Below are 23,367 nucleotides of genomic sequence, written 5' to 3'. Positions count from 1 at the left end.
CGGCGAATAGAAGGGTCACGATCTTAAATTATCTTTTGTTGTCAGCTCCAAAGACCAACTATCGGCGATCAATACTGCTTGGTTACCGTCCCGTTGATACCAGCCGATTCAGTAAGTGTTGCTACGTTGCTTCTTATTTGTTTATATTTATTTTCTTTTCCTGTCTCCTTTCCTCTTCTTTTGTTATTGTTATTTCACGTCAGGTCAGGTCCGTTGAAGCAGACCATTTAAACGATACATTAAATGGCTTTCCCACAGTCGCCGTCCCGTCATTTTATCATTTTATCATATTATTTGATTTTCAGCCAGAATTGCCCATAGGTTAAACTTATCCAGTGAGTTAGGTCTCTGTTTTGTTAAAAAAAACAAAACAAACCAAACAAAAAATCATTAAAAGTGCAGCCGTGGCTGTGTGGTATAAAGCTTGCTTCCCGACCACATGGTTCCGGGTTCAGTCCCACTGTGTGGTACCTTGGGCAAGTGTCTTCTCTTATAGCCTCGGGTCGACTAAAGCCCGTATATATATATATATATATATATATATATATATATATATATATTATATATATATATATATATAATTCATAAATGAGGGCAAAGGAAAAAATTTCTAATGCCAAATATGCCGAAAAATTGGACATATTGTCCATTAACCATATAATTTGTTCACAATACGCACGCTACTCGAAAAAAGGTCGACAAACATTTCTAAAAAATTCCATTATTACCATATCGGACCGATTTCAGAGTTAGCTACTAAGAGCCCTCTCTTCGTCAGTGATACATGTGGCAAAAGAAATAAATGAGATACTTACTCATGCCCATGGAAGAAGTATTTCTATTTTGGATGTATTTGGGGTACTTAGTTGTGCTCATGACTTAGTGTTTGCTTCTTCCATGGGTATGAGTAAGTATCTCATTTATTTCTTTTGCCACATGTATCACTGACGAAGAGAGGGCTCTTAGTAGCTAACTCTGAAATCGGTCTGAAATCGGTCCGATATGGTATTATAAACAATATGAAACCATTATTCTATGCTAATTTAGTCAATTTTGTCAAGCTCCCTTTTCAGTTTGTAAGATAGAAATTTAAATGTAATAAAATGTTTTAAAAGACATATAAGTGATAACTGTAATCCTACTTTTGGGCCACCCTGTATATATATATATATATAATATATATATATATATATATATATATATGCCAACACCTTTTTCTGCAAAATATGGGTAGGTTATCCTGTTTAGGGTATATTATTAGCATCAGCGTCCTGCGTTTGAGAATTTAAAACCATTTCTTTAACTTTCTAAGACATCTTGACGCTTCTAAAGCAAACTTCGTTTGTTTGTTTACGTTCATATATATATATATATTATATATATATATATATATATAATATATAATGTATGTATTTATGTATGTATGTATGTATGTATGTATGTATGTATGTATGTATGTATTTGTACCTCGCCACCACTTGACAACCGGTGTTGATGTGTTTACGTCCCGCAGTTTAGCGGCTCGGCTCGAGGTCGATAGAGTAAGTACCAAGTCCACTTGACTAAAAATTCTTCAAGGTGGCACCCCAGCTTAATCGCAGTCTAATGAATGAAAGAAAGTGAAAGAAAACAGTAGACGTGATATCAGAGATAATTAATAGCTCCTTCTGGAGATGAAACCACCAACAGCTCAACCAGAGCCAACACGAAGTAAAACAACAGCAATAACAACAATATACCCCGTTGCTCAATGGCTCATGATTTAGCTTTAAGGCAAGCAAATTGGTCTTACTAAAACTTAGGTTCATTTCAAACGATTTCTGGTAATACGCGAGGTCATGTTATAAGATGGCGTTGTTTTTTAGCTCTCAAAGCAGTAATATGTGTGTGCTTGTGTGTTTGTGTGCATATGTGTGTGTGTATGTATGTATGTATGTATGTATGTATGTATGTATGTATGTATGTATTATATATATATATATATATATATATATATATATATATACAGCAATAAGAAAATGGAGGAGATCAATATGTGGTTATGCAATAAAAAGCACTTGTGTATTAATAATTGGATATTTTACCAGCAGTATATTGATTGGATAGATATTATCCCTTAGTGGGTTGGATTCACAACCTCTAACTTCTTGAAGTTATATATATATATATATATATATATATATATATATATAATATATATATTATATATATATATAAAGTATATATGTATGTATATGTGTATGTATTTATAAGCAACAAGATCCCCACCCAAAGGATTTTGACGTGTAGGTACAGACATGTAGGGCACTTTCGTCAAATTTTCATTTTCACCGAACACATCGAGGAGAGATATTGCATCAAGTGGGAATACTCAGGCTTAAATCATTGAGGAGATTCAGGAGGCATTTAGCGATGATACTGTGGGCAAAATTCAGGTCAAGGAGCAGTTGAACCGCTCCAAACATGGCTGCACCTCGGCGGAGAGTGTGGTACGCTCAAGTAGGCCACCCACAAGCTGAAACGAGGAGCTGATCGAGAAAGTTCGGTGACTAGTCATGGAAGGCCGTCGTGTAAAATATGCAGTTAATTGCTCACTAAGTGCGAATAAGGGCAGGTTCAGTGCATTTCATTTTAACGGAGGATTTGTACGTGTGGAGTATGTCGGCAAAATTCGTCCTTAAGTTTCGCATGGAGATCGCTCAGGACATGCTGGCGTGCAAACTATGACCCAGACGTCATCAAGACCATCACCTCTGATAATGCCACATGTGCTTATGGTCTGCTTGAAATCCGATGAGCGCGCACTACACGTCTCTACTGTAGGCGTAACAACCGGGAAATGCCACGGTCTAGCCTCGTGAAAATTTTGACGCATGCGCAGGAAGGGTGGCATCACCTCTCATCCAAAGGATTTTGCACGTGCGGCATTTGTTTTGGCGAGATAAAAGTCGGACACTTTTGAACGCACCTCGTATGTATACATATATGCATACTAACATACATACATATACATACATACATACATACATACATACATACATACATGGTTGCTGCCCCCTCGTTATCGAGTATGGCCATTGCACGAAGCTTAATCAATGTTGTTATCGTGCAATGCCTGTGCAAGAAGATTTTTTTAAAGTGAGGAAAGGCTGTGTATTGAGTCAATCCCACTTACTAAGCAACAGCAGCCATAATCCGAAAAGAAGAACAAGTCAACATCATCGGTAACCACTGAGCCGCAGGTTTTATGTCGGAGTTATCCCAGTTACCTGAGTTACCTTCTCCTAGAAGGATGCCCTGACAAAGGCTAGGAGTCCTTCACTCCCAATGGTTTAACTGCGCGATCGGGTATTCAGTCCGATTATTTCTATGTCCCCGCGCATGATACAGCTTTAAGACATTTATTGGATGGCCGTTGACTCTCAAGAGTTCCTCCGCCCTTTGACGGGTTTTTCATCCCGCAGGGTGACCAATAAACACCCTCCTCACCAAGCGAGCTTGGTGGGGTCACCGGTTTAGTCGCCGACGACCCGACCATGCAACAGGTACATACATACATACATACATACACACACACATGCGCGCGCGCACACACACACATATATAGCTGAAAGATTATAATTAAAATTAATCAAAGGACATACTAAGTATGCCTACCTGCTGGAAATAACAGTGAAAACGTTAGGAGATTTTATTACCCTGATCTGCTTCGGTTGGTTTCTGTAGTTATCATCAGTGTAATTTTGGCGATTTAAATACGTTTCGACTGTTATTTCCTGCAGGTAGACATACTTAGTATCTTCTTTGATTAATTAAAATTTTAATCCTTCAGCTATTTAATGCTTTTCTTGGGCCTGCGATCACCTATATTATTAATTTTGTTATTATCATTTTTTAAAATAGTCATTCCAGATGATAACAAAATTAATATCTTAACAAATTAATTTTCAAGAATTATATTTTTTCTCTTGAACTGTTTGCTTTTGCATATATATATATATATATATAATAAATAATATGGTTTATACCTGGTAGCTTGCCGGTAAAGCACGTTCACATTCACTGTGTTCGTTGTGCATTTGGTTAATGAGAGAGACGGAAGATGGAAGAATCAAGAATTTTTATTAATCACTGCAATTATTTCTACCCATCTAGAATCGACTCCTCACGGGTGGGATACTTAACGACTGGTTCAGGAACATCCGACGGTGTAGATGTGTCTCTTCAGGTGATAAATAGATATAACTCCTTAGAATAACAGTTCCGCAAGGTATCATCTCAGTTTGTGTAAAGAAAAGCAGAAAATGAAAGGATATAGCTTATGTAGAAGCTTAATAATAAAATATTACAGATGCAAAAAAGAAACGAACATACATCCTTTTGTAAATGCATGGGTGATGTATGTATCTCTGTCTTTCTCTAGCTGCTCATCTTTGTATTTACTTCCAGTAAGATACACAGCTAGTTCACTAGCTGTCAATCGTGTGTCTTTCTGTTTGTTAGACTCTCAAAGTATTTCAGAGCAGAACATAACACAACAATGTCAACAATGACCTCAAACAAACAAAACGAAATGCCGATCCCATCCTCCACAACAACAACTAAAAACTCATTGCCTTGACTTTACCAATGTTTTACTCTCGCCCTATCTTGCAGAGACTACACCTGATCATGTCAGTGCGACTTTACTCTCACGAATTCACAGAGAATAAGTGGACTGTGTTGGATTCCGCTAACGACGATGTTCTACGTCTGTGGCGCATGCGTGGAAAAGTGTTCGGCCAATGCATAAAGGATGTTTTGAAGTGAGTAAGGCCACGTGATGGTTTATCTACTATCTAATTTTCTGGGGTTGGGTTGGGTTTGAATCTCGTTTTTATTTTTCTCATTTTTGAGCTGGTTTAAACAAGGTTATGTCCGGACCCCGAGAGTACTAAAGAAGGTTTGTTTGGGCAACAATTAATGAGAAAGGAGCTGTTGTTATTGTGATTGTTGGTAGTGAGATGCTACAAGTTACGCTGTCAGGCTTTCATGTTTTGCTCTCCATTGAAGAGAAATAAGCTAAAGCGTGAGACATTAAAATTTTCTCGACACTTGAAATCATCGCCATTTCTGCGAAGCCTTTCTTAGATTTTGACCAGGTACGAAGGTTTATGTAAATATTATTTGTGGATGTTTGTTGATGCTGGGATTAGTATTGGTGGTGGTGATGGTTCCTTAGCCCTTTGACCACAAGGTACAAATTTTATATCGTATTTTGAGAATAATAGCTTCATTGCTTACGTGTTTCATAACTGACTTATCGCAACAACGCTGTATCTACGACGAAGCATATACAACAGGCATCAGAAACGTCTTCAAATTCCACTTGTAGAGAAACGGAGAGTGAAAAATGAGGGTCCGTCTCTGTCTCCCAACACCACAATTAATTAGATGAAAGGTAGGTAAGAGTAGCGCAAATGGTCCGGATGAATGAACCTATCCTCACCTGTTTTGTAATCCTGCTTTGAGGCCAGATTATACAAGAGAGAGAGAGCGCACATCTCTTGATTATCAAAGTAACCCTGGATCTGCCTGGGCCCCTTGATTGCGCTTAGGGGGCTGTATTCCTATTCAGACATCTCATACGATTCTCTTTGTTCACAGACTCTGCATTAAACCCAAACCCTGTTTTTGTAATTTCCTCCCATTCCATTACTTCAGTGGGGAGTAACAAATTATTATTATTATTATCATTATTATTATTATTATTATTATTATTATTATTATTATTATTATTATTATTATTTTTTTCTTCTTTCAAATTTGCTTCCATTTCTTGCCGAGTGTCTTCCCGACTCCTAGGGCAAAGAAACTCATAGTATACATTGGTAGGCCATTAAACCAAACTCAATTTCGTTCATTTAAAAAAATTTTTTTTAAAGTTAAATTAAAATACAATAACAAAAACTTATTATTATTATATTATTATTATTATTATTATTATTATTATTATTATTATTATTTATTATTATTAATTATTATTATTCAGTAGTTTTATTTTTATAGCGTGCTTTCACTTCACTACCGAGCGCAGCTCTGTGTGCCTTGGGTATGTGCTGTGATTTGTTGTGATGCTCTGATGGTTATTGTATGGAAAGTGTTCTGCGTAGGATGTGTGCAGTGCCTAGTAGTGCAATTTTCTGTATGTTATATGTGTTTGTAAGTCCTGGTGTTTTTGTTATGTATTTGTCTGAATATTTTTTTATCATGCCTAATGCACCTACTATGATAGGAATTGTTTCTGTTTTCAGGTTCCACATTCTAGTTATCTCTATTTCCAGGTGTTTGTATTTTGAGAGTTTCTCCATTTCTTTTAGAGACACGTTGTCATCTGCCGGTATTGATACATCAATTAGAAAGCATTTTTTTTCTTCATGATCTCTGACAACTATATCTGGTCTGTTGGCCTTAATTTCTCTATCTGTGTGTATCGGCATATCCCAGAGTATGGTTGCTTTCTCGTTTTCTGTGACCTTTTCTGGTGTGTGCCTATACCATCTTTTTTCTGTTGTTATTCCATAATGTTGGCATAGCTTCCAATGTATGTAGGTTCCAACTCTGTCATGTCTGTGAATATATTCCTTCTTAGCCAGGACTGGGCAGCTAGAGATAATATGATTTATTGTTTCTTGTCCATCTCCACATATTCTGCAGTTACTTGCAATATTTCTTTTCATTACATGTTTTTGGTAATTTCTGGTGGGGAGGCTTTGGTCTTGTGCTGCAATTAAAAATCCCTCTGTTTCTGCTTTGAGTCCTGAGCTTCTCAACCATTGCTGGGATTTTTCTTTGTCTATTTCTTTTGCGTTTAGTTTAGTGCAGTATTTACCATGAAGGGGCTTATTATTATTATTATTATTATTATTATTATTATTATTATTATTATTATTGTTGTTGTTGTTGTTGTTGTTGTTGTTTTCATTATCATCTTTCAATTCTGTTCCCATTTCTTGCCGAATGTCTTCCTGACACCTAAGGCAGAGAAACGCACTGTATACATTGGCAAGCCATTAAAATAAACACACCAGGCTGTTCATTTACAAAGTCATAGGATAGAGAAAAGGGGGAGGACAGAGAGAAAAAGGTAAAAATGAAACAATAAAAAAGTAAACAAATAAAATACAGGTGGGGGAAAAGGAAAGAAAATTCAAAGTGACAGTGCTCTTCTCAATATGTGTGACGTACCAGTTAAGACAATCTTTTGCACTTCCTGCATGGATGGTAAGCCAGGGATCATACTTAAATAAGTTTTAGTTCCTTTTTTGATGATCCTACAATCATTGGTATTGTAACCGTCTTGAGACTCCAAATCTTTTCGATTTCGATTAGCAACTCCTTATATTTTCCGAGCTTTTCAAATTCTTTTGTCGAGATATTATGCTCACAGGGCATGCTCATGTCAATCAATAAACAAACTTTATTGCTTTGGTCTTTCACAACAATATCTGGTTTATTATTATTATTATTATTATTATTATTATTATTATTATTATTATTATTATTATTATTGTTATCATCATCATTATTATTATTATTATTTATGGTTTCCTTTCATTATAACTTTATTTCAGCTGCCTTAGTACCGGGCATCCTCCGGAGGCCAAGAGTAGCAAGGGCACTTTTGTTTTGCTGTATGCATTCTAAAATCATCACTATATTTATTTCATTTTGGACGGACGGTGCTTTCCGTAGTATATGGGCTGTACCCATCAAGGATACCTTTTGTAGTTCACAGAGATTGGAGTTACCAGGGAGTTGCTTAATATACTTCTCAGTCCCCTTCTTTATCATTCCCAATGCACCAATTACTACTGGTATTATCGTAGTACTAAGCTTCCACATTTTTATGATTTCAATTTGCAGATATTTATAGTAAGAAAGCTTTTCGGATTCTTTTCTTGCGACATTTTGATCTTGTGGGACAAGTATATCTGTTAACAGACAAGTTCCTCTGTTGTAGTTTTTGATCACAATCTCTGGTCGACTGGAGTCAATTTTTCTGTCTGTATATATTGGGAAGTTCCAAAGAATGGTAATGCCCTCGCCATTTACTACACCTCTGGATGGTGCGTGTAACACTTATCATGGAATTTAATTTTGCAGTATTTACAAGCATTCCAGTGGATGTACTGCCCAAGCCTGTCATATTTTATGAGGTACTCCCTTTCAGCGAGGACTGGGCAGCCAGAAACAACATGATCACTTGTCTCTGTGAATTTTCCACAAATTCTGCACAAGGGGTCAGATCCAACTTTAAGGACGTTTTCATGGTAGTTTCTGGTAGATAAGCTCTGATCTTGTGCTGCAATAACAAAACCTTCTGTTTCTCCTTTCGGACCTGTCCATTGTAGCCATTGGTGCGTTAGCTTTTGATCAATATCTGGCTTTGACAGGCGGTTAGGGTATTTTCCATGCAAGAGTTTACCTTTTCAGTTGTCTTCGATATTATTCATGCAAGCCTGCCTTGCTTTTTGTTTGATGTTTTTTGCATCAGTGATAGGTTTGTCACCATTTGGATATCTTTGGTCTTTTTGATATTTAATTTCTAAATCAGGAGAAGCAATGGTAGGTCTGTCAGTAACTGGCTGGCTTTGGTCATTCTTATTAACTTGTAGGCCAATTATTATTATTATTATTATTATTATTATTATTATTGTTGTTGTTGATGTTGTTGTTGTTGTTGTTGTTGTTGTTGTTGTTCTTCTTCTTCTTCGTCTTCTTCTTCTTCTTCTTCTTCTTCTCTTCTTCTTCTTCTTTAATCCAGCTTTTGTTGGAACTCCTGGAATCCCACATCTCTCCGCAGTTTGTGCTCATACCACGTTTTGCCTCTTTCTAGAACCCACTTTTTCCATAGTTTCCAATGTAACGCTTTCGCTACCTCATCGTGTTCCCACAGCTTATAATGGTTTTGGGCAAATCTAGCGTATTCGTTCCCGATATGGGCAATGGTTTCCTCAACTCCGTTCAGCACAGTGCGGAAACTTGTTCATTCTTAAGGTTGACCTTCAAATTTATGGCCAAAGCTTCGTCTTGTGCTGCCCTGGGGTGCTCTTAGTCTCTTTTTTTCAGTGTTCTTTTCTTCAGCCAGTCCTATCTGTGTTCTTCAGCAACCTCAGTTGTAGCTGTTTGGAATTGATTACTCTTTTACTCTTTTACTTGTTTCAGTCATTTGACTGTGGCCATGCTGGAGCACCGCCTTTAGTCGAGCAAATCGACCTCAGGACTTATTCTTTGTAAGCCTAGTACTTATTCTAACGGTCTCTTTTGCCGAACCGCTAAGTTACGGGGACGTAAATACACCATCATCGGATGGCAATCGATGTTGGGGTGGGGAGAGACACGCACGGACACAAAGATATACGCACACATACACATATATATACATATATACGACGGGTTTCTTTCTGTTTCCGTCTACCAAATCCACTCACAAGGCTTTGGTCAGCGCGAAGCTATAGTAGAAGACACTTGCCCAAGGTGCCACGCAGTGGGACTGAACTCGGAACCATGTGGTTCGTAAGCGTGCTACTTACCACACAGCCACGGCATAGTGCTTCTTCATGCGCTTTTTTGTATTTCTTGTTTTGGTTTTCACTTTTTTCTGCTTCCAATACGCCCTCATCCTAAACTAGCATGGTTTCCTTACTTTGAATAGGTATTTCTGTAACCTCCCGAGTTCGATTTCCATGTAGTCTTCCATACTTATCAGTCCCCTTCCTCCATTTGTTCTCTTCATGTTTAGGCGATTAGTATCTGCACGTGGATGATGAGCTCCATGCATTGTTAAGAAATTTCTTGTCTTCCTGTCCAACTCCTTTAGCTGATCCTCCGTCTACTTCAGAATTCCAGCACCATACCGAATTGCTGCAACTTCGCTCGAGATTATTGCCGAAATTATGTTTCTGGCATTCAGTTCTGAATCCGATACTTTTCTTAATCGTCGCAGACACTCTTTCTTTGTCTTTACTTTCATCTCATTATGCTTAATTCTATCTACCTCAAGTATTCCCACGTATTTATATACAGATTCGGGTTCAATTGCCTTCATCATTTTACCACTTACCATACATATAGAATCTGTTCTGATAAGGTTTTCTCGTTTCATCACCATCATAGCACGTTTTGAAAGTCCTAACTCCATCTTGATATCATTTGAACCGGACATTGGGATCGGTGGATGCTCCAATTTAGTAATATATAGAGCATTAGTGGCGGAGAATTGCGACGAGGTTCTCGGGGAACTCTGGGCGTTGACGAGAACGAGCTGGCGAGTGTGTTCTGAGGAACTTTTGGGTCGGAGACTACCTGTGATAATTTCCAGATGTCTTTGACCTGGTAGTACTACCGAGGGGCGCTGCCGGTTCGAGATAAACTCTACAGCCACGGATGTGCTGTCAAGCGAGCTTGTCCGAGGTGTGCGCAGTACGACCAAATTGTTCTGCATGCACTCGTTCAGTGTCAAAGCATTGCTGACTTGTGTGGTTATGTCGAACAGCTGCTATCACAAGAGGTACGGATCCGTATCTAGACCGAATCAATAGAGATAATTGCCCCGCCGCCCTCCTTTGATTGGGCAGATAAGGTAGTTCTCCTTTGCTTGGTGGCTGTGACTAAAGAGGTTGTCTGGTGGACGAGGTTGAAGGCATGAGGACAGAGAGCCCTCTTCGTCTCTTTTAAGTTTTACTTGTTAAGATAAGCGAGGGTAGAGAGGGTGGTGCTGTCCTCGAGTGAATTTATTGAATATATATATATAATTTTTTAAACTTCATCTTCATCATTTTATTATACGTAAACCTCCACACTTTATGTCTGTCTTTATATTGTTCCCCTCATCTTTCGGTCTGGTGGTAAATAAAAGAAATCACCATCATTATTGTCATCATTATTATTGTTATTATGATGATTATTATTCTTTCGTTGTTTTGAAAAGGCGTGAAGAGCGAAAGATTCCCCTGATTGTAACGAGCTGTATTAAAGAAATAGAAGAAAGAGGTAAGACATCGTAGTTTTATTTACTCTTCGGTGTTAGTATTATCAACATTCCTCTCCATTCGTATGACTAGGCTATGTTATTTATAAACCTTCACGACACTACACAGAAGTTAACACAAACTTTAGGAACCTCAGTTGTTTTTTGAATCAGTCGATGGTTATGTCTTATTTTTCCCATACTTTTTAGTAACCAGATCCTTTTTCTGTAAGATTATCAACTAGCTTAGAAAAGTTATAATACCATTGGATCGGTTCATTTATAGTGCTAAAGGCAGGATGGTACGATTACACACACCCATACACAAATACACACACATATGCGCATGGCACTTCTCCACCAGATGCGAATTATGTAAATTCTGTCCTTAATCTCATTTCACAGTTATTGCGGTAGAGGTGATGGTAATACTTTCACTAATGCAACAAGCATACCTAAAATTACAAATGCAAGTTGCGCATCTCTGAAGATTTGATAATGCGACTGGATTACATTCTTTACATTATGTAATTGCTAATCATTTTTTTAATAGTGAAACGCATGTGAGATGATGAATCTAAATATTGTTTATGTACCCTCTCCTGTTTAGTTATTGATACATATATACATACATACATGATGAAACTAAATAATGTACGACATTACTACCATATATACTGAGTGCAGACTACATCAATAACTAGCTAGAAGAAGCGTCCTCTTGGGGTTAAAAATGGTGGTAACGTCGGTTCGTACGGAACAGCCATGTCGAAGTGGCGACAAAGATTACTTCTCAGTATAGTTACAACTTTCATCTCTTATAGATATTTTTCTAAGTAGCTACTTTACTTGTTGCAAGATCAGTGACTAGTTGTCACTTGTCTTTCTATATATTGCGAGCTGAAACAAACTACTGCTATTCCTAGCAGACAGGTGTCCACTACTGAGGATGGGCTAAAAATTGCCCGAAACCGGACGGTCTGGTGGTCCTGTCACGTCTCTAGAAGATGCTAGGAGCTCCGCTCCCCTGCTTGGAATGTATAACGGGTGCATATTGCATCGATAAACAGCCAGAGGAGGTGTCCTCTTGTGGTTAAAGATGATAGTAACGTCGGTTCATACGGAATAGCCATGTGGAAGTGGCGACAAACATTACGTATATATATATACATATATATATATATATATATATATATATATATATATATATATATATATATATACTATATATATATATATATATACATATATATATATTATACATATATATATATATATATATATATATATATATATATATATATATATATATATATATATATATATATATATATATATATATATATTAATTGTTATCGCCATATTAATATGGCATTCTTATAGATATAAGAATAATCGCTGCCGCTGGTCAGCTCCATGAGGCCACCGCCTTAAGATAGCTATTGATACACGATCTGTATCCATTATAACCTTCGAACAAGGGAGGTCAGCCGCTTCACACTGCCAGTCCGACAGCTACAGACGCGTTTCGGGGTATTGCCCCTTGTCAATGTAGCGCAGTCAGACCCCGCAGGTGTCGCCACTGACGTCTCTGTTCGAAGGTTATAATGGATACAGATCGTGTATCAATAGCTATCTTAAAGCGGTGGCCTCATGGAGCAGACCAGCGGCAGCGATTATTCTTATATCTATAAGAATGCCATATTAATATGGCGATAACAATTAATTTCCAGTAAACGCTGTCGTAATCTCTTTTATAGAGACTTAGTAATTTTAATATTTCTATTATATATTTAAATATATATATATGTATATCCGTATATATATATATATATTATATATATATATTATATATATATATATATATATATGTATATATATATATATATATATATATATATATTGTATAGTAAAGTAAAGACCCCCTTCGGTCATGAATGACCATGGGATTGCACCTAGAAAGTTACCTTCCTAGATACAAGTCCGGGCAAGGTTGTTTATGGAAGGCCAGCAGTCGCCCATGCATACCGGCCTCCCCTCTCCACGCCACCAGTGTTATCCAAGGGAAAGACAAAGGTCGATACAGTTTGGCACCAGTGACGTCGCAACTCATTTCTACAGCTGAGTGAATTGGAGCAACGTGAAATAAAGTGCCTTGCTCGAGAACACAACACGCAGCCCGGTCCGGGATTCGAGCTCACAACCTCACGATCGTAAGCTCGACGCTCTAACCACTGAGCCATGTATATATGTATATATATATATGTATAAGGATCCAGGTGTAGGAAGTTAGTAAGCTTCGAACAGTCGGAGGTAGATATTAAAAAATCAACTTTCAGGGACAATAATAATTTATTGGCATGAAAGCTTAAAATCTTTTGCCACATTGAAGTTCTACAAGCTGAAAAAGTTTTTTTTTTATAGTTCACCGTTAGCAAGTGAGGTTACTATGAAAGCGAATAAAAATCCAAATTGAGGGAGTGGAGCAGGTAAAATCCAGGCTACATATGTTTCCGAGCTAGGAGATCCTCTGATGTAATAATTGCTCAACAAGGGCTACTCAGGTAGCTACACATCGAGCCGATGATACTTTAATCATATGAAGGCTGCATTGTCGTTAAGGAATCCCAAGTTAAGCTGCCGGAGTTATAATCTGAAATGAGTGACGAAGCCAGGACAATAGTGCAAAACCAACAAAATAGGAAACAAATATGTGAAGAAATATAATGGTCGGGAAGAGAATTGAGGAAAGAGGCTAAAACTTTGGGAGTGGGAAATTTTCTAAAGTTGTTAAGAATAAAGAAAAAGAGAGAGGGAAAGATGAGGGGGTGGGCAAATTTAGGTTAGATGGATGCTAACTGTAGAGGAAGGTCGTTGTGAATATTAAGCTGGGGCCACTTTACTATGTCAACGGTAAATAGATAAATAGTCGCACCTATGCATATACATTTATACAGAGTAAAAAGAAGCGAAGAGAATTTTTATAGGCGCAGGGGTGGCTGTGTGGTAAGTAGCTTGTTTACCAACCACATAGTTCTGGGTTCAGTCCAACAGCGCGGCACCTTGTCTTCTACTATAGCCTCGGACCGACCAAAGCCTTGTGAGTGGATTTGGTAGACGGAAACTGAAAGAAGCCCGTCGTATATATGTATATGTATATATATATATATATATATGTGGGGAGAGTTTACGAAAAAGGCAAAAGACGAAGACAGGTGGTGTACAAAACAAACAGATGTATTAGTATAACGTTCAGGAATAGAAAAAGCATTTTACGTTTCGAGCATACGCTCTTCTACAGAAAGGGACACAGAAAAAACAAGGAGAGAAAAAAATGTGTGCAGTAGCTAACGATCTATCATACACACACATATATATATAAGTGTGTGTGTGTGTGTGTGTGTGTGTGTGTGTGTGTGTGTGTGTGTTTGTGTGTGTGTTTGTTCCCCCAACATCGCTTGACAACCGATACTGGTGTGTTTACGCCCCCGTAACTTAGCAGTTCGGCAAAAGGGGCCGATAGAATAAGTACTAGGCTTACAAAGAAGTCCTGAGGTCGATTTGATCGACGAAAGGCGGTGCTCCAGCATGGCTGCAGTCAAATGATTTAAACAAGTAAAAGAGTAAAACGGTAAGTGAAATAGTCAAGAATGAGAGGAAGAGGAAAGAAAGCGATTAAATATTATGGGGTGGGAGTAAGGTGGTTATGCTTGAAGTGAGGAGGGGAAGAAAGAAAGAGAGAGAGAGAGAGAGAGAGAGAAGGAGGTTTAAGATTGCAGCCATTAGGGGTAAACTTCCATCTCTCTCTCTTTCTTCTCAATTCTATAATACATTTAATTATTCTTTACTGGTTGAACCATCAAGCGAAACTTAAAAGTTGCGATCAAAACGAATTTTATAATGTATTTTTCTAGACTTAGCCTCAAGCCTCCCTTTGATGTCCTGCTGTGATTTTAAAAATTACTTTACAATATGATTCAAGTGAATACATTTTAGAAGGGACATTGTTGAGATCTGTACAGTTGTTATGTAGATACTCCAAATATACATCTACAGATGCAGGAGCTTTCTTCTCCAAACTTCAAACGTAGCGATGGAGGAGGTGGTTTCTTACCGTTTCCTTTCATTGTAAAGATGTCTTCATGTAACATGTTAATACTGCCTGTATATGGCAGCTCTCACTTTTATTTTTTCTATTTTCCTCGAAGGTTTGGACTCGTCATTTATTTACGTAATGCGTGGAGATGACACAAGGGTGAATGATCTAGTTGCCGTCTTTGATATATGTAAGTATTAGAATATCAAGTGAAGCGCCCTTCTTTGTTTTTAAATTAATCTGTTCTTCCAGTGTTGCTAATGCTGCTTCTGCTTTCGTTGCTATTGTTGTTTTTACACACGGCAATGGCACAAAATGGTAACATTGTAAAATTGTTGATTGGTTTGTTGCTATATTGAAACACTGCACGCAAATGCTCCGAGGCTTCTGTGTTGTAAGTACTGCCTTGTAACTCTACACACCCTATCCTTCCAAAAAGAAAAAAAAATCATTTCCCGTTCAAATGACCCATACTGGAAGAACTTAATTTAACGCTCTACGTTCTATTTTGTTTCTGTTGTGTAAACCCAAGACAGCTCTCGTTGATAAAAGGCGTTCCATCCATAAACACCATGTCTTTTTCTTTCAAGTGGTCTGCTTAAAAGGGGACGGAAACACTGTATAATGTATGTAGTGCATCAGTCTATTTTAAGGAGGTAGTATGATTTGAAAAAAAGATTTAATTGCTGTCTTTAGCGGACGTGAAGAGATCCTCTTGTTTGTATATTACTATAATCAATTGAAATACGTTTATAAGTTTCTACAATAAAATTAGCTAATGCAACGATAAAGTAGCCAAAATTTACTTCAGAACTTCTCAAGGAATGATTTATCTCAAAGTTATCATTCTTTCTTATCATAGCAAACTAATATTTAACAGTTGATGAAACAGGTCACCCAGGTGTTCCCTGAATTTGAATGATAGTAAGATGCCCAATTATTATATCGAAAGAACAAATAGTGTAACTTATTCTCTTCTACTGTAGGCACAAGGCCCGAAATTTGGGGGGAACGGGACCAGTCGATTAGATCGACCCCAGTACGCAGCTGGTATTAAATTTATCTACTCCAAAAGGTTGAAAGGCAAAGTCGACCTCGACGGAATTTGAACTCAGAACGTAAAGACAGACGAAATACCTATTTCTGTACTACCCACAAGGGGCTAAACACAGAGAGGACAAACAAGGACAGACAAACGGATTAAGTCGATTATATCGACCCCAGTGCGTAACTGTTACTTATTTAATCGACTCCGAAAGGATGAGAGGCAAAGTCGACCTCGGCGGAACTCAGAACGTAGCGGCAGACGAAATACCTATTTCTTTACTACCCACAAGGAGTTAAACATAGAAGGGACAAACAAGGACAGAAAATTAGGCATGACTGTGTGGTTAAAAAATTAATTTCAGAAATACGTGTTTTCGGGTTCGAATCGCATTGCGCGGTATCATCAGCTACTGTCTTCTAGAATATGCTTTGGGTCGATGAACATCTTGTAAATGAAATTTGTTAGGCTGTATGGAATTTTGTCGGCCGGATTGTTATTATTTTTGGAATGGTGCGATTCAACAACACCTCTTACTCTTGGATTTCTGTAGTGGATTCCACGTATTGAAATCCATCGAGGTAGGTCGCCGGTCTGAAAATCACTTGTTCCTTTTCTCTCGCCAGTTACAGAAGTACTGAAAATGAGCACTGTCGCTGTATTTTAATCTTTGGTCAAATAATAAAAAAACGGGCTTCTTTCAGTTTCCGTCCACCAAATCCACTCACAAGGCTTTGGTCGGCCCGAGGCTATAGTAGAAGACACTTGCACAAGGTACCACGCTGTGGGACTGAACCCAGACCTATGTGGCTGAGAAGCAAGATTCTTACCACACAGCCACTCCTGCGCATATACAATTTGATGGGAATAAAATTGATGGGAAAGGTGAGTTGTATTGATTCCACTATTTGGTTGATACTTATATCTATTCCTCACTCGGATTTGAAACCAAAACATAGATTTGCTAGGGATCGAACCTTGGGAGTAAACTCATGCGTTTTGTCGAAACAGTATATTTACCGAAGCACCTGATTTCTGATCAGTTTATCATCGTCAGGCTATGCAAATAGGTTATCTAAGAGTTTATAATTAATATATCCTAATCACAATAATGTGTCTGTTTCTTCATTAATGTCTTTCTGTTTCATCCTCAGGTAGCTTTACAGCATCTTATTACATCAAACAGGCAAGATACACACCTTACGACATAGCAGAAGTACTGACGCGTTACCTGAGGTCTCTACCGCATTCTATTCTACTGTGTCCAAATAATTACCTGCCTGTGTTCAGTAAGTTTATCAATAATAATAATAATAATAATAATAATAATAATAATAATAATAATAATAATAATTTCTACTATTGGTACAAGGCCTGAAATTCTGGGGGAGGAGACTTGTCGATCACATCGTCCCCAGTGTTTCACAGGTATTTAATTTATCGACCCCGAAGTGATGAAAGGCAAAGTCGACCTCAGTGGAATTTGAACTCACAACTTGGCGACGGGCGAAATACTTCTAAGTGTTTCGTCCAGCGCGTTAATGATTCTGCCAGCTCGCCGCCTTACCAACAATAATAGTAATGACCATGATGATGACCATAATAATAACGATAATAATAATAATAATAATATGACCAGATGACTTATTCTTTGTAAGCATAGTACTTATTTTATTGGTCTCTTTTGCCGAAGCCCTAAGTTATGGGGACATAAATACACAAATATCGGTTGTCAAGTGGGTGAGTGGAAAACACCGACACACAAACATGTACACACACACACACACACACACACACACACATATATATATATATATATGCATGACGGGCTTCTTTCAGTTTCCGTCCACGAAATCCACTCACAAGGCTTTGGTCGGCTCGAGGCTATAGTAGAAGACACTTGCCCAAGGTGCCGCGCTGTGGGACTGAACCCAGACCTATGTGGTTGAGAAGCAAGATTCTTACCACACAGTCACTCCTGCGCATATATATATATATACATCATCATCATCATCAACATCATCATCGTTTAACGTCCGGTCTCCATGCTAGCATGGGTTGGACGGTTCGACCGGGGATCTGGGAAGCCAGAAGGCTGCACCAGGCTCCAGTCCTATCTGGCAGTGTTTCTACAGTTGGATGCCCTTCCTAACGCCAACCACTCCGTGAGTGTAGTGGGTGCTTTTTACGTGCCACCTGCACAGGTGCCAGGCGAGGCTGGCAACGGCCACGGTCGGATTGGTGTATTTTACGTGCCACCGGCACGGAAGCCTGTTGAAACGGCGCTGGCATATATATATATATATATATATATATATATAATCACCATCATCCTGATTATTTAATGTCCGTGTTCCATGGTGGCATAGGATGGATAGCTTGCCCAGGGACTGCATCGCTCTCCAGTGTCAGTTACATGTGTGTGGAGGGGCGCGTGGGTATATATATCATATTCGTATGCATATGTATGTATCTATATCTATCTATCTATCTATCTATCTATCTATCTATCTATCTATCTATCTATCTATCTATCTATCTATCTATCTGTGTATCTAATCTAAAGATAAATTGAGAGACATAGACATCTACATACATACATATATATATATGTGTGTGTGTGTGTATGTATATATGTGTGTGTGTGTGCGCGTGTATATATATATATATATATATATATATATATATGTATGTATATATATATATATAATTCCTGTTTTTCAGCTTTAGAGGATACTACTGTGAAGGTGCGGATGGTTGCCTTTCTCTTGACGAATATCCCGGAACCTGGTCGCTCGGTGTTTTCTTATTTATTGGATCACATGGCAAAGTAAGAATAACCATAGGATTATTTTCATTGCGGTACTTTGCAATAACATCACACACTGCCAAGTGTAGTTAATATGCTCTATATAGAACGATATATACGCGCGCGTATATGTATGTATATATACAGTAATTCCTTGCCATATCGCGGTTCACCTATCGCGGTTTATTGCTTAAGCTTAGGGCGATTCCTCTGTGGTGTTGTTTTGAATTTATAATAAAATAAATATACATAAATTATAAAAATAATTAAAAGAATATACAGTACGGTACTGTTCCTACTTTGCGGATTCTCGCATATTGCGGAGGTTTTGGAACGCACCACCCGCGATAGTCGAAGGATTACTGTATATATATATATATATATATATATATATATATATATATGTTCTGTCTCTTACTGTTTTTACTTTTATTGTTTTTACTGTCTTGTTTTGTTCTTACTATCCTGTTCTTGTTACCGCTTTTACCCCTCCGCAAAAAATCCCAAATTTTATTTAATTTGCTTTGCGGGAAGGACTGTTTCAACGAAGTTGTGTCGAAGGAGAATATTCTTTGTGTTGTATGTCTTGTACTCTGTTTTTTCGTTGTTTGAAAAAAAAAGTTCGTTTCCATGTTTTTGTTTTGATGTTTTCGTTCCTCATTGTGTCCACGTTTTTTGATGTCCTGTACCCATATATGCATGTATATATACATATAGATGTAGGTATATACATATATGTATGTATATATGCATATACTTATATATTATTTATAGTATTATATTTTTTTATGTTGGCATCCTTTTTGTCTCGGGAGACAATGGAGTTGCGCATAAAGTAGTCTAGTCCGGCTTTTTCATTTCATGTACTGATACATTTCCTGCTGTGGCTGTGTAGTCCTATCCTGGACAAACACTCCCTCTGGCAGGTACCGCAAATGTAGCGAAGACTGTTCCTGGCTGGTTATACATACACACACACACACACTCACTCACACACACACACACACAGATATATATATACGAGGTCTGATGAATAAGTATCCAGACGTGTGCTTTAAAAACAAAAGCACAACAAGTACCAATTTGGCATTTAATCTCCTTCAATGTAGTCTCCTTCGAAAACGGATGGAAGCATTGATGGAACTCGTTTTCTGGGATAATCAGCAGCTGCCTCGTCGCATTCACTTTGATTTCCTCGATGTCCCTAAGTCTTCCTTTCAAGCGGGGTTTGATTTTTGTAAAAAAGAAAAAGTCGCAAGGGGCGTGATTTGGGGAATATGGTGGCTGTCGGACCTGGGGAATGCAGTGCTTAGCCAAAAGTTGCTGCACAAGCTGCGATGAATGGGCAGGTGCGTTGTCTGCTGAAAGCAGTTTTGGTACAAACTTGGCAGACACGGGTCTCATCCTAAATCTTCAGTGAGAAGGAACTGAACTGAAACGTAACTAATCTGCACATCCTCTAATGACCCACGAATGGTAATTCGACGATTTTCCCTCACAGCTACACGCACATCTGCGATGTTTTTCTCAGTTCTGTTGGTTGCGGGTCTCCCAGAACGTTCGTTACCATCGACATTTTTTCGGCTCATACACTCCTCTCCATACACTTTCTGCAACTTTGCGTTGGCCTCTGCGCTTTTAGCAAAATTTGATGCAGATTCGTGGTCAATGCGACGATCACACGATACACACCTTCCTTCCAAGAACTGCTGTAAACAGCGGAAGTGAGCTAGAGCGCTAAAACTTAGTGCGCATGCACAGCAGAGTTTCTTTACCAGTGGCTTCACTCTACGTGCTTAGCTTCGTTACTATAACAGTCCGGACACTTATTGATCAAACATCGTATATGTGTACAGTATATAGATAAGAGTTACAATCCAAGGTGTGACCCCATAAAATATATCTGCGTATTCTAATTCTTCAAAGTAAATTTGTGGATGTTATGGTTTATATGAGAATATTGTTAAATACTGGAAAATATTGTTGAGTATCAAAACAGTATTAAAACGTATTAAAACAGAAATCTGGAAAAAATTCCAAAACTCTCCAGTTTTCTTTTAAATTTCTTATATATATCTGTGTGAGTGTGTGTGTGTGAAAAAGTTTTCAGTTTTCTTTTTTAATTCCATGTGTGTGTGTGTGTGTGTGTGTGTGTGTGTGGTGTGTGTGTGTGTGTGTGTGTGTGTGTTAATCTTCGTTTTTATGTTTAATTACAAGAAAACAATGATTTTACATTAATGTAAAGGGTTACTATGTACTTTTGTAATTAAACAAAAATATTGTTGACAATCACTTTGAAATTTCTGTTAGTTAAGCCATCCTTGGACAGCGATGCATTGGAGTTAATCCTGGCTTTATGTAGTTTCTGTTGGGTTAAAGTCTTCTTTGGTCGTGTGGTTTTGAGTGGGGTGGTAATAAGGTTAATGGTAGGTTGTCATTGAGAGGTGTTTTGGGAGAGATGTTTCAAAGATTAAATTTGGTGTTATGTTAATGTTCAAAACTTATGCAAGTATTCAGAGCTTTGTAAGCAAATGTGTAGGTTTAGGTGTGTCAATTTCTTAGGTAAGCACAGGATGTACCTGTAGTTTAGTTATTTTTGGCTTTATTGGATTTAATCCTTTGCGTTGACAATGCAAAGGTTAAAAGTACAAAGTCCAGTATTTAAATATTGGAAATACTTGAACCAACAATAACCGCAAGTAAACAAACTGCTCAGCTAAAAAATACCACCTACTTACATTCTTTTGTGAACCCTTAGAAATTTCCACTACAAAACTGTTGACTCACGAACATTTGATCACTATAAACAAATAATTTGTGATGGTCGTTCGGCAAAAGCTGAACGCTCATACGCCAACTTATTAAGGTTTTAAATACTGGACTTTGTACTTTTGATCTTTACTTTGTCAAAGCAAAGGATTAAATGGGATTAAACCCAAAATAACTAAACTGAATCGACACACCTAAATATACACACTACCTTACAAAGCTCTATAATACGGAAATAATTGTAAACATTAACAAAAAAAACAAATTTAGTCAACAAAAATTTCTCCAAAACACCTCTCCATAACAACCCACCCTGAACCCTATTACCACCCCGCTCAAACCCACAGCCAAAGAAGACTTTAACTCAATAGAGACCACATAAAGTCAAGATTAACTCTGATGCGTCGCAGTCTGACGATGGCTTAACTAGCCGAAACTTCGAGGTTACTGTCAACAATATTCTTATTTAAGTATATATATATATATATATATTATATATATATATATAATATATATATATATAGTGATATGGCTTAGTGGTTAGGGTTTTGTACTCACGATCGTGACATTGTAGTTTCAATTTCTAGACCGGGCTGTGCGTTGCGTTCTTGAGCAAAACACTTCATCACGCATGGTTCATGGTCTCAAAAATTTGTCCTACGAAGAAAGGCTGAGGACGCTCGACCTTTATTCTCTTGAAAAACGCCGCCGCCGTGGTGATCTCATTCTCGCCCACAACATCATAAGCGGAAAGTGTAACCTCTCGAAAGAGCTGTTCTTCACTCCTGCTCCAGAGCGTCGGCTGCGGGGTCATTCCGAAAAGCTCTACCTGCGACGATTTCATCTCAATCGAAGGAGAGGAGCTTTCTCCGTCCGGGTTGCGGATCCGTGGAACAAGCTGCCAGACGAGATGGTGAAGATGCTGACGACCGCTTTGTTCAAAGCCTCCCTTGACCTCAAGTGGCCTGAACTCTTTACATGAACACCACTCTGTACTTAACTCCATGTCCCCCTACATGGCCTTGCTATTTGCTTTTGAGCCAAATTAACTAACTAACTAACTAACTAACATCTCGCGTCACTCTGCGAGATCATGTCGATACCGGACGCATGGTACACAATGCACCTGCTGAAGCAACGTCGATTTGAAGGAGAGAGTGAGCAAATGTGTGGCACGAACATTTGATCGCTATAAACAAATCATTTGTGATGGTCGTTCGGCAAAAGCTGAACGCTCATACGCCAACTTCGACGGAAGAGTCCATTACATACATACACACACACACACACACACACACACACACACACACACACACACACACATATATATATATATATATATGAGAGGGATGACAACTATGTGGACAATCCTTATGCTAGAAGTAGATCCGCTATGGTCTTACCATAGCGGATCTACTTCTAGCATAAGTGCTGTCCACATAGTGGTCATACCTTTCATATGTATATAATAGAATTTACTGACCCTTCAGATTTTAATATGCTAGACCACTGGTGTTAAATTGATGTTAATTAAATTAATATCCAATTTCTCACCCTCATTTAAAATTTATATATGTATATATATGTATTTTAGAGACATGCGATGTGAAAATGCTTTCTAGGATACATGCGTAGTC

General features: G+C 38.0%; 1 protein-coding gene across 1 annotated transcript in view; it reads left to right on the top strand.

Annotated features, from left to right (window-relative positions):
• LOC115213167 (active breakpoint cluster region-related protein-like) overlaps positions 1 to 23,367 on the top strand; it is a 35,227-nt gene that overhangs the window by 9,668 nt on the left and 2,192 nt on the right. The window contains exons 4-9 of the mRNA XM_036503480.1: positions 46 to 111; positions 4,657 to 4,805; positions 10,973 to 11,034; positions 15,220 to 15,297; positions 17,307 to 17,441; positions 18,877 to 18,982. Of these exons, the coding sequence (XP_036359373.1) occupies positions 46 to 111; positions 4,657 to 4,805; positions 10,973 to 11,034; positions 15,220 to 15,297; positions 17,307 to 17,441; positions 18,877 to 18,982 (596 nt within the window). The remainder of the gene's footprint in view (positions 1 to 45; positions 112 to 4,656; positions 4,806 to 10,972; positions 11,035 to 15,219; positions 15,298 to 17,306; positions 17,442 to 18,876; positions 18,983 to 23,367) is intronic.

The sequence above is a fragment of the Octopus sinensis genome, linkage group LG6, assembly GCF_006345805.1.
Source record: "Octopus sinensis linkage group LG6, ASM634580v1, whole genome shotgun sequence".
Classification (NCBI taxonomy): Eukaryota; Metazoa; Mollusca; class Cephalopoda; order Octopoda; family Octopodidae; genus Octopus; species Octopus sinensis.
This window is presented reverse-complemented; position numbering and strand designations above follow the sequence as displayed.